The sequence below is a fragment of the Balaenoptera physalus genome (assembly GCF_965194825.1).
Source record: "Balaenoptera physalus genome assembly, chromosome: 12".
Lineage (NCBI taxonomy): Eukaryota > Metazoa > Chordata > Mammalia > Artiodactyla > Balaenopteridae > Balaenoptera > Balaenoptera physalus.
The window spans coordinates 89,855,679-89,868,365 of NC_138897.1; the positions used below are offsets into that span (position 1 = coordinate 89,855,679).

The following is a 12,687-nucleotide window of genomic DNA, read 5'->3' on the forward strand; positions in this document are numbered from 1 at the left end:
AACTTGGAAAGGTAAGAGAGTTCATAAAATCAGAAACAAAGACAATTTTGTACCCCTGATTTTATGGTTCTGGACTTAGGGGTAATCCCCCCCTTTTTTTTTTTTTAACCTACGCCATGCGGGATCTTAGTTCCCCGACCAGGGACTGAACCTGCACCCCCTGCAGTAGAAGCGAGGAGTCTTAACCACTGGACCGCCAGGGAAGTCCCAGGGCATTTGTTTGGGGGCAGCTAAAAGGAAGTCCTACTTTTTTACATCGCAGAGTAAACTCATGGAACTCATGACCCTAAGAACTGGTACCCTCCAAAATAAAGAGGAAGTAATGAAAAAGAGATGTGTAAATGTTGATAACTGCCCCTTCCAATATGTATATAGACACACAGACATGCATACATATAGTTACACACACACACTCACACACACACACTCACACGTACCACACACAGTTTGAGACTGAGTGGAATACACCATTGGTTTAGCCCAGAATGTCATTGCTTGCTCCCTTTTAAAATTAATGTTGGCATTCTCCTGGACAGGGAAACAGAAGGATTTAGGAGACTGCTCTCTCTTTTTTTTTTAATTGATGTATAGTTGATTACAATGTTGTGTTCATTTCAGATATACAGCAAAGTGATTCAGTTATACATATATATACATATTCTTTTCCATTATGGTTTATTATAGGATACTGAATACAGTTCCCTGTGCTATACAGAAGGACCTTGTTGTTTATCTATTTTATACATAGTTTGTATCTGCTAAACCCAAACTCCTAATTTATCCCTCCCCCACCCCCTTTCCCCTTTGGTAACTATACGTTTGTTTTCGATGTCTGTGAGTCTGTTTCTCTTTCATAAATAAGTTCATGTGTATCATATTTTAGATTCCACATAGAAATGATATCATACAGTATTTGTCTTTGTCTGGCTTACTTCATTTAATATGATAATCTCTAGGTCCATCCATGTTGCTGCAAATGGCATTATTTCATTCTTTTCTTTTTAAATTTTTAATTTATTTATTTATTTATTTTTGGCTGCGTTGGGTCTTCGTTGCTGCGCGTGGGCTTTCTCTAGTGGCGACGAGCGGGGGCTACTCTTCGTTGCAGTGCGCGGGCTCCTCATTGCGATGGCTTCTCTTGTTGCGGAGCACGGGCTCTAGAGCGCAGGCTCAGTAGTTGTGGCGCACAGGCTTAGTTGCTCCGCGGCATGTGGGATCTTCCCGGACCAGGGCTCGAACCCATGTCCCCTGCATTGGCAGGCAGATTCTTAACCACTGTGCTGCCAGGGAAGCCCTAAATTTTTGTTTTTTTAAGCCACCAAATTTGTGGTACTTTGTTATGGAGCCCGAGGAAACTAATACACTCACACACCTCAGGGCCTTTGCACTTACCATCCCCTCTGCCTAGAATGCCCTTCCTCCAGATTTTCGCACTGTTTGCTCTGTCTTGTTGTTCATTGCTCAGCTCCAGGTCACTTCCCGGTCATCCCAGCCCCACCCCCTTTTTAGCCTGTCACCCTGCTTTGTTGGCTTCAGAGTCCTCATAGACATCCCAAGCTCCCTTTCCATTTATTTGTCTACTTCTTTTCTGTCCGCCTCCCCACCTTGAATGTGAGTTCTATGAGAAGAGGGTCCTGGGGACCTTGTTCCTTGCTCTATTTCCTTCAACCACTCAGAACACAACAGCACACAGCTGGTGCTTAATACATAAAAGCTGATGGGATGAATGAAAAAAAGGACGGATGTGGGTTGTCAGTTCTGAACAGGTTGGAGTTTCACAACTGGGTGCCCTGCTGACTCATGCATCTGGGGCTGGGGGAATCCCTACTTTCCTCTGAGCTCAGCTCTGCTCATCTCTTCCTCTTTAAGAAGGTAATCTCTGCTTTTAACTTTCTGTCTCTAGGAGTTAATTGAAAAAACAGACAAGCACACTGATCAAAAAACACTTCAGAACCTCAAGAACGTTCATCTTTCTTCCTTTACTGCCATTCAGCCATGGCTGGGAGGCTGAGTGTCTGCCTTTCTTACTGGCATCGGAGTCACAATGCCAAAGCAAGCCTCATCTTGCTAAAGAACTAATGAGTGGAAGTGAAAGCGTAACAGAAACTTGGACCGATCACAGACTCAAACCAGTACGTCTCCTTTCCATCCCAGAACTGGGAACTGAAACCATTCCACAGGAAGTTCTCTCTTCCCCCAGTCTGGCTGGATTCCTTTTTTAATGCACAAATACTCATAGCAGCATTCACCAAGCCCTAAATAAAACAAAGTGCTCTTGCAATCCTGTCTGTACTACCCTTCTGAATTAAATTGTTTTTACTTTTCCCAGCCCTCTCCCATCTTTGTTCGAATGCATGTGAAATTTTTACTTAACTATCTCATGGTGCAGCTCAGAGCCCACATCCTTTTCTTACTTTACAGTATGTGGTATTTTTCTACCAGGGCAACCTGGTTGAAAATTTTATGGGTTAACAGCCCATAAAATTCTCCACTTAAGTAAGGAGTCCATGTCTGTGAACCATCACCCAGACACATGCAACACCAGACTGTGTGTCTCACATCAAAGTTTATTGAAGTGGTAGATTTCTGATAAGTATAGAAACACAAGCAAATGAACCAGGAGGAAGCTTTCCCCCCTCTAACCATTGGGCAGCATTTCCCTTTCAGTGATAAAAGCAAACAGAGGTGGCAAGCAGCTCTCTCCCTGAAGTCTTTTTAACAGTTCAACCTTCAAATTAGTGTAAACAAGAGAGGAATGGATTCCTTGCAGGTTGTAACATAAATGCCATTTCCTTTCCCTTACTAACACTGTTTTGCTCAGTCCCTCCTGGGGCAAATCCCCTCCTTACCAGCACTGGTAACTCAGATATTAACCAGAGCTCATGAGTTTCTGTCTGGTCCATTTCTGCTAAAGCGTAGCTGAAAGATGGATTGGTCCCACGGAACCCAGGTGACCTCCTGGCTTGCCTGTGCTCCCTCCAGGAGCAATAATTCCCCTCCAATCACTTAGCTTTCCTTATCCCAGTGGGAGCCCACAAACAGGCTAGGCGTCACCCCAGGAGCTGAGAACCATCCAAGTCTCAGGCAGGTGAAGGAAAGAGGCCAGCGAGTCACAGGTGCCAGTGGGCATCTCTGCGGCTCCAACTCTCCAGCAGCAGAAATGTGGACAGTTTTGCCATCTTCAGTTCTGCGAGTGTCCAAGATTGAACAGAAGTTTCAGACGCCTAGAAGCTTCTTCCTCCATTCCCCCAAGATCCCGGGGGAGACACGTTGCAACCAAGCAGCCCATGCTGCCAGACCAATTCTCTAAATCGGATTCTCTGGATCTGGAAGTTCTGGAAAACCACAGGCCAAGGCTCATGATGTTACTCTGTGTACCAGCCCAACTGTTTCTCCAGAGATCTTGGTCCTTGATGATCATCTCCCTTCTTGGCTTGGTTATTTTAAGGAGAGGCTGGAGTCAGATAAGAGGGGCTCTGAGGCTCACTGGGATTGGCCATTAAAGTGTCAGAAACATTCTTGGTAGTACTCGGATCCCCCGTGAGCTCGACACTTGTGCTGCGGTTATTCTCGGACTCATCCGGCACCTTCCTCCGCAGGCAGCGGTTGATCAAGGCGGAGAAGAAGTTGGGGAAAGATGGGCTGGAGAAGTAATACACCAAAGGGTCCAGCATGCTGTTCATGTAGGTGAAGCTGAGGGTGATATAAAAAGCCAGGTCAACCGAGCGATAGGTGTCACAGTTCTTTGTACCAGCGGTGTGCAGGAGCCAGAAAATGCGTATGCGTGCGGCCACACTGGGCAGGAAGCAGATGATGAAGACGATGGCCACCACCATGATGAAGTTGATGGCCCTCTTGATCTTGGCGTGCTTGTTCATTTGTCGCTGCCGCAGGCTCCAGATGATTCTGGCCGAGCAGAACAGGATGATGCCCAGGGGCAGGAAGAACTCCAGGAGGAACATGGCGTCGTGCCAGCGGAAAGTGTGGCAGATGTTGAAGCTACTGCACAGATTCGAGTTGCGATTCCTGATCAGCATCGTTTTGTACAGGAGGTGGATCGTCAGGCCGATGGTGACGCCCCACAGGAGGCAGGAGATGAGGGCCGCCGTCCGATTGGAGATCTTGTTCAGCGCGTGATGGGGATGGACCACTCGGAAGTACCTGTCCACGGCCACCACCGTGAGGAAGATGATGCTGCCCTGGCGGTTCATGGCCAGCATGAAGAGCATCATCCGGCACGGGACCTCCCCAAACCTCCAGTCCCACTTCCTCACGTAGTTGTCGGTCAGGAAAGGCAGGCAGATGATCAGGAGAAAGTCAGCCACAGCCAAGTTGAACAGAAACACCCGGCTGGCTTTCCAGGACTTGAGGTGGAAGCAGAAAACCCACAGGGCAAGGCCATTGCCCAGGAGCCCGAACACAAACTCCAGCCCCACCACCGGCGGCAGCACCTTGGCAATGAAATCATCCCGGAACACACAGCAGTTCTTCTTGCCTATTTCCAGAAAATGATTCTGCGGGTGGGACGGGTTCATGAGTGAATCGCGTTGGTCTTAGGGAGCGCCTCACCTAGCGAACGCTCAGGGAACAAGATGTGGGTCTGAGTGGCGAACCTGTGGTTCATCACTCGCCTTTATGTCATGTCAGGGTGTTGAAATAGATGACTGAATGGTTACCAGGAAACTACGAAATCGCTTTAAAAAAAAAAAAAAGCCAGCAAGGCTCTTATGCAACCTGCTATTTGCATAAACAAATAACAAAAAAAAAAAATCCCCCGGGCATATAAGAACCCACAAAATTTTCTAAATGTAAAGAATACGTTTGGCCAAGCAGACTGTCATTGTGAATTATGACATGACATAATTCAAGCAAACTGAAATGTGGAAGGCTGTGTGCCTGCATATTGAATACTTAACATGGGAGAATTAATTCACTGTCATGTGGTTGCCTTGCATAATGAACAAAACAACAACAGCAATAATAATTTACTGTGCTCAACAGAAACGTGAAGAATTAGCATGGAATATTAACAGGCTTATGTTTTAAGAAACAGTAGCGTGTGTATGATTTTTTTTTTTTTTTTGGAAAGGCCGAGAGGACAGTAATTGTCTAGTATTTTATGAGGACAGATGTGTTGCATTTGATGTTTCCATGCCATCTTCTTTGTAAAACATGGGTTGCTTTTCTACACCAGAACACTGCAATTAATCCCCAGCTAAGGGGAAGAAAAAGCTATTTGAGAGCAGCATGCCATTTCATAAGATGCTTGAAAACTTGAACCCAGTTTGGATTGCCAGTGGTATGTTACAATAAGTTATTTTTTTTTCTTTGTTTGTGTTAGATTTTGAGATGCCTTCTTGCTCAAGTAAGTAATTTATTGTTGAGCACGTGACTTACTAAAATTAATAAGCTTTATTTTTTAGAGCAGTTTTAGGTTCCCAGCAAAGCTGAGTGGACAGTACAGAGCGTATATATACCAGCGGTATACCAGCTGTCCCCACATGCACACAACCTCCCCCACGATGCACGTGATATTTTAAAAGCCCCCATTTTTGGGAAATTAAACTTAGAGAATGTAAAAAGACTCTGACCTCTGCCTTGCAGCAGGTCATCGTTTCACACATCATTTCTTTGCTTTTCAGTATAATTGGGTGTAACACTACAGAACATTTCCACCCTGTAATATTTTGGTCGGATGAATTCTTGCCGTGCAAGAGGTTCTGAGTTGTGTTGCTTCTACTTTGAGTGAGAAGTAGGACATCTGCTTCTTTAGTTTCACACCCAGGTTCCACGATAGGGGTTTGTAGACTCCTCCCAGGAAACGGCAGTCAGGATGATCTAATGTTAGACTCACACAGGAAGCCATGGCACTTGATGATGAAGACGATGATGAAGATGGTGTTGGCACCCCCATTAGGGAGAGCTTCCTTTGTGCCAGACGCCATGCTCAGTGCTTTATTTTTATTTATTTATTTATTTGGCCACGCTGCTCGGCATGCAGGATCTTAGTTCCCCGACCAGGGATTGAACCTGTGCCCCCTGCAGTGGAAGCTCGGAGTCTTAACCACTGGACTGCCAGGGAAATCCCATCATTATCTGAAATACATTATCTTGTTTTCCCCTGACTGCAGTCCATGAGGTAGGGACTGTTACTGATTCCAATTTCAAAATGAGGAAGCTCAGAGAGGTTGGTCATCTATTCAAGGCTACGCAGCTAATAAGATTTGAATCTGGCCCTGGCTTCAAGGCCTGTGTCCCTAACCATTACACTACACTCCCTCTTATTATATTATGGCCCCTTCTAGAAGGCTGTACTGGATTGGGGTCACATTATGTGGCTGTAGTTAGACTCTAGCGAAATGACTAGTATTTGCTTCTCATCCTTGCTGCCTGTGAATATCCTGCTCCCTTATTGGATGCATGTGGACTTGTCAATGACATTCATAAAGTAACCCTAAGTAACGCTAAAGTAAACCCTAAGTGCCTTTATTAGCTAAGAGTCAGAAAACCTGATGATTCACGGTAGTTATTTTGGGGAGCTGGAATTTGCAAGGGATCCTCCCTTTCTAAGTTTTACGATTTCATAATATGTCCTTTTTTTTGGCTGCATTGGGTCTTCATTGCTGAGCGCGGGCTTTCTCTAGTTGTGGCGAGCAGGGCTACTCTTCGTTGCAGTGTGTGGACTTATTGCGGTGGCTCCTTTTGTTGCGGAACACAGGCTCTCGGCACATGGGCTTCGATGGTTGTGGCTCGCAGGCTCAGTAGTTGTGACCCACGGGCTTCATTGCTCCGCGGCATGTGCGATCTTCCCGGACCAGGGCTTGAACCCGTGTCCCCTGCATTGGCAGGCGGATTCTTAACCACTGCGCCACCAGAGAAGCCCAATATTTGCTTTTTAAAAAGAAAAAAAAAGTCATGGGGGACTTCCCTGGCGGTCCAGCGGTTAAGACTTCGCCTTCCAATGCAGGGGGTGAGGGTTCCATCCCTGGTCGGGGAGTTAAGATTCCATGTGCCTCGCGGCCAAAAAACCACAACATAAAACAGAAGCAATATTATAACAAATTCAATAAAGACTTTAAAAATGGTCCACATCAAAAAAATCTTAAAAAATGAAAACAAAACAAAAAAAACCAATACCATGGATAAAATTAGGAAAGAACAACAATAGATACTGTTACGTTTGAAAAAAAGAGAGAAATTGGAGGCCCTGGATGCTTTTTTCTCACTCCATCATTAGCCGTGAAACCTCTTAACCCCTGAGCTTCCTCATGTATAAAGTGGGGGATGAGACCATCTTCCAGCTTCTTGCCAGTTCTCACACCCTAGGATTCTAAACCCAGGTCCACAACTACTCAGACAGAAGGTCAATCCCAGCCGCCCTGGATTCTGGCCCTGCTATGGAATTTCCTGTCTTCCGATTGTGCTGTGGGCATGTTTTGTCTTGCTCCTGTCCTTCTTTTATGTATTTATTTTTTTTCTTACTAGTGCATGAGTTGTACAGAAACTTGTTCCAGTGAATCATTTCAACAGCTCAGGCAGTGATTCTACCGAGTTGGGGGGAAACTCCATTTAACATTTGTGACTTTCACAATTAACTCGAATCTCCCTGCCTAGTTCTCTTATTACAACTGGAATGTGCTCCTGAAAGGGATGGAACTACTTTTTAAAATTAAAAATAACAATAGCTGTCCTTTATCAAATGCTTGCTTTGTGCCAGGCATGAGGCTAAGAGATGTGCCTACGTGATCTCATTTAATCCTCTCAAAAACCCTGTGAGATGTCCTACTATGATCACCATCTCCATTTTACAGATCAGAAACCCCAGAGACGTTAATTCACTGTTTGCCTTTTTTTTTTTTAATTGAAGTATACTTGATTTACAATGTTGTGTTTAATTTCTGCTTTATAACAAAGTGACTCAGTTATACACATCTATATATTCTTTTTCATGTTCTTTTCCATTATGGTTTATCACAGGATATTGAATATAGTTCCCTGTGCTATACAGTGGGACCTTGTTTATCCATCCGTCCCTGGTGGTCTAGTGGTTAGAATTTGGCACTCTCACTGTTTGTCTTTGAACGTAGCTGGGGTCTCTGTTTTAGTTATCTATTGCTGTGTCACAAACCACCACAAAATTCAGTGGCTTAAAACAATCACCATTGTATTATCTCTCATGGTTCTATGGGTTGACCGGGCTCAGCTGGTTGGTCCTTGTTTGGGGTCTCTTAGATGGCAGGGAGGCTCACGCAGGCCATTTGGGATGCCTGGGCTTCTCTCCCTCTTCATATGGTTTGTGTCTCTCTATATGCCATCTGCACACAGCCTCTTCACATATTCTTTCCACTGAGTGCGCTGGACGTCTTACGAGGCTACTCAACACTTCCGAAAGCACACAGGCAGACCTTCTGAACGCCTAGGCTTGGAAATCCCAGAGCATCACCTCCACCACATTCTACTGGCTAAGGCGAGTCACCACGCCAGTCCATATTCCACGGGGAGGGCCACATAAGGCTGGGGCTTCAGGAGGCACAGTTCCTTGGTGGTGTTTGGGGAGACTTGCCTCTGCAGGTAGTAAATGACATTGATTTGGGTCATTTGGGAAATGAGAGATCTTTGGACCACTAGTGAGGAAGATGAAGTAGGAGAAATTGGGAAGTAAGGGGGCAGAGGAAGCTGGTGATACTGACTAACAGAGACATTAAAAGAAAGGAGAAGGGTATTTCAGGGTTTTGAAATGTGGTGTTAAATTTATTGCAAAAAACCTAAGGGCAAACCAGAATAACCAAATAACCTTGAAAAAGAAGAACAAAGTTGGAGAATTCACATTTCCCAATTTAGAAACTTACTGCAAAACTACAGTAATCAAGGGGCTTCCCTGGCGGCGCAGTGGTGAAGAACCAGCCTGCCAATGCAGGGGACACGGGTTCGAGCCCTGGTCCGGGAAGATCCCACATGCCGTGGAGCAGCTAAGCCCGTGCGCCACAACTACTTAGCCTGCGCTCCAGAGACCGCGTGACACAACTACTGAGCCCACGTGCTGCAACTACTGAAGCCCGCGCACCTAGAGCCCGTGCTCCACAACAAGAGAAGCCACGGCAATGAGAAGCCCATGCACCTCAACGAAGAGTAGCCCCCTCTAGTCGCAACTAGAGAAAGCCCGCGCACGGCAACAAAGACCCAATGCAACCAAAAATAAATAAATAATAAATTAATTTTAAAAAAAAACCTACAGTAAACAAGACAGTGTGGTTCTGGCATAAGGATAGATATATAGATCAATAGAGCAGGCTTGAGAGTCCAGAAATAAACTCTTGCATTTATGGTCAGCTGATTTTATAACAAGGGTGCTAAAACAAATCCATGGGAGAAAGAATCATCTTTTTAATAAATGCTGCTGGATGACTGAATAGGCAAAAGAATGAAGTTGGATCCCTTCCTTGAACTGTACACAAGAATGAACTCAGAATGGATTACAGACCTAAATGTAAGACATAAAACTCTTAGAAGAAAACCTAAGAGTAAGTCGTCATGACCTTGGCTTAGGCAAAGCCTTCCTAGGTACAATACCAAACACACAAACAAGCAAAAAAAATGATAAATTGGACTTCACCACTTTAAAGGAGTAAAGGTTTTTGTTTTTGTTTCGTTTTTGAAAAAGACGGAGAAAAATGCTTATTAAACAAAGCAACCAAACAAGGGCCTGCTGGCAAGGACGTGGAAGAAGTCTTTCTCATACACTGTCGGTGGGAGTCTAAGTTGGTTCAGCCTTTTTGTTGGGTGATTTGGTGGTATGTATCAAGGTTATAATAAAAGCTAATATAATAAGAACTAATACAAGATAATAATAAGGGTTAATAGAAATAGAGCTACTCCATTTGGGCACTAGTGTAGGTGCTTTATAAGCTAAACTTGTTTAGTGCTTAGAACATCCTTAAGGGATAGGTATTATTCTTTTACAGACAAGAAAAACAAAGCAGTGAGAGGTTAAGTAACTTGCACGAGGTCACACAGCTAGTAAGGAAAGGAGATAGGATTTGAACCCACACAGTGTGGCTCCAGGGGCTATTCTCTCAACCACTGTGCACACTACCTCACTCAATATGCCTGTCCTTTGACTCAACAATGCCATGTCTAAGAATCTATCTTCTAAAACCTCTGGCACATTTACCCAAAGATATATCATTCAGAATGTTCACCATAGGATGGCGGCAATAGAGGAAAATTGGAAATAACTTAAATGTCTATTAAAAGGTCATTGGTTAAATAAACTACATGTGGTCCATTTATACAATGAAATATAATTAAAAACAAGGAGCTTGATCTCTGTTCTGATATAGGAAGATATTTTTGATAAGAGTACCTTGCAAAATTATCTATCGATCTATCTATCTATCTATGTATCTATGTATCTATCTATCTATCTATCTTGCTTTAGCAAAACTAAAGATTCATTAGTTTTGTGCAAGAGTGTATATAGCCCAAATGTTAAAAGTTATCACCTCGGGACTTCCCTGGTGGTCCACTGGTTAAGACTCCGCACTTCCACTGCAGTGGGCAGGGGTTCAATCCCTGGTCTGGGGACAAAGATCCCTGCGTGCCGAATGGGCATAGCCAAAAAAAAAAAAAAAAAGTCATCACCTCTAGAAAATGAGATTAAGAGGAATGAAAGGAAGACTTACTTCTTACTTTACATACTTGTGTGTTCCTTGAGTTTTGAACAAAAACATGTATGCCTCTGTGATTAAATAAACGTAATTCCTGTTTAGAAAGAAAGGGGTCTGCAAGGCTATTCACAAATCTTCTATCAAGAAAGATTGTGAGCAGACCCTTCTCACCTGGGTGTATCTCAGGGCTTCACCCCTTACCAGGTTGTTGTAGCCCAGCCTGGACTTTTCGTTCCTGTCCCATTGATCTTCCTGCAGTTCCCAAACAATCTGCGTTCTCATCTCTCTCCTCTCTAACTGGAACACCTTTCCCCACTGAGTCATCTTGATGCCAAAATCTTGACTCTCTGTGCACCAATGTCGAACAGAAATACAGAGACAGAGTTATGGAGGAGAAAGAAAGAGTGGCTTTATTTCTTTGCCAGGCAAAGAGGGAACACAGTAGGCTAGAGCCTCAAGAACTGTGCCCCCCTCCCTGGGGAATAGGGAGAGGTGTTCTAGTCGGGGCTTATGGTCAGGGGTATGTGACAAGGATCAAGACAGTAACAGTCTTGCATTCTTCTTTCTTCTGCAAAATTTGAAAAGGGTGGGGTTGCTGACAAGATTAGGGTGTGTGCAGGATCTCAGGTGGTTGGTCTCCTAATCCTTTTTTTTTTAAATTTATTTATTTATTTTTATTTTTGGCTGCCTTGGGTCTTTGTTGCTGAGATCGGGCTTTTCTCTAGTTGCGGCGAGCTGGGGGCTACTCTTAGTTGCGGTTCGCTGGCTTCTCATTGGGTGGCTTCTCTTGTTGCAGAGCATGGGCTCTAGGCGTGCGGGCTTCAGTAGTTGTGGCACTCAGGCTCAATAGTTGTGGCTCGCAGGCTCTAGAGCACAGCCTCAGTAGTTGTGGTGCACGGGCTTAGCTGCTCCGTGGCATGTGGGATCTTCCCAGACCAGGGCTCGAACCCGTGTCCACTGCACTGGCAGCAGGATTCTTAACCACTGCGCCACCAGGGAAGTCCCTGGTCTCCTAATCTTGATGAGCTTTTCTAGTCCCTTTAATCTTGCCTCAAGTGGTTTCCTGGCTGCTCCCCCCCTTGATTAGCAACTGTTCTAATCTGCCCTTTGGAACTCAGGGAAGGTCATGGAGGCTGGAGTCTTGCCTACAAGAAATGGGGGACAAAAAGGCCTCCACGCCTGGGAGCCCTATAGGGTCCTGTTAGGTTTCAATCTGGTTGCCTCTTCTCCATCCTTCAGGGCTAAGTTCACAAGTCACTTCCTCTGAGAAGCCTTCCCTCACCCCCTAAGCCAGGATTAAGGGCCCCTGGGTTCTCCTGTAGAACCCTAAGTTTACCACTTTCACTGCAGTTGCCCTGAATGGTAAATTTACTTTTTCCTTGGTTTCTACAATGGAACCCATGGGGTGAGGGGCTATGTTTTTTGTGTGTTTTTACTGTGCCTGGTACAGAGCTGGTGCCTAATAAATGTTCCTTGAAAGAGGGAATGAATGACTGAATGAATCTTTACAAGGAAGAAAATATTGACCCCCTTCTCACTGCAAGTGTATCATCGCTGGAAGCTGAGTAGAGATTAAGCCCATATGTGAGCCCATCTGTTTATTTAGCTCCATCTCAGCCTCTCTGTACATAAAACGTATGGCCCCAGCTTCATGGATGAGTTCAGAAGGGTCCTGTGTTTAGTTTAACGCCCTGCTGTCACCATCTTGAAATTCTTAATTCTTTTTGAATGAGGGACCTTGCATTTTCACCTTGAACTGGGCCCTGCAGATGATCAATATGTAGCTGATCCTGAAGCCATTTAGGTACTCACTGGGATGATGGAGTCTTGAGTAATATTGGAAACCTCTGTGGATTCGAAGGCCCAGAAAGCAGCAAGCTGAGACTGTGCATTGCAGTGTGGTCACTTCCCCCACCTTGCTGGGGAACCTTTAATAAATGGCTCAACCCCTTGTGCCCAGAGTTCTAATCCCATCCAAGCAGCCCCTGCACACTGGTGACCTCAGACACCACCTTAACCA

The 12,687-nt window shown here is 44.8% G+C and overlaps 1 protein-coding gene across 1 annotated transcript; it reads right to left on the reverse strand.

Annotated features, from left to right (window-relative positions):
• Positions 1–2,547: 2,547 nt before the first annotated feature.
• On the reverse strand, positions 2,548–7,869 carry LOC309639588 (hydroxycarboxylic acid receptor 2). The gene has a single exon (XM_082416986.1). It carries the CDS (start codon positions 4,533–4,535, stop codon positions 3,444–3,446), a length of 1,092 nt encoding a protein of 363 aa, XP_082273112.1. The 5' UTR covers positions 4,536–7,869; the 3' UTR covers positions 2,548–3,443.
• Positions 7,870–12,687: the final 4,818 nt, after the last annotated feature.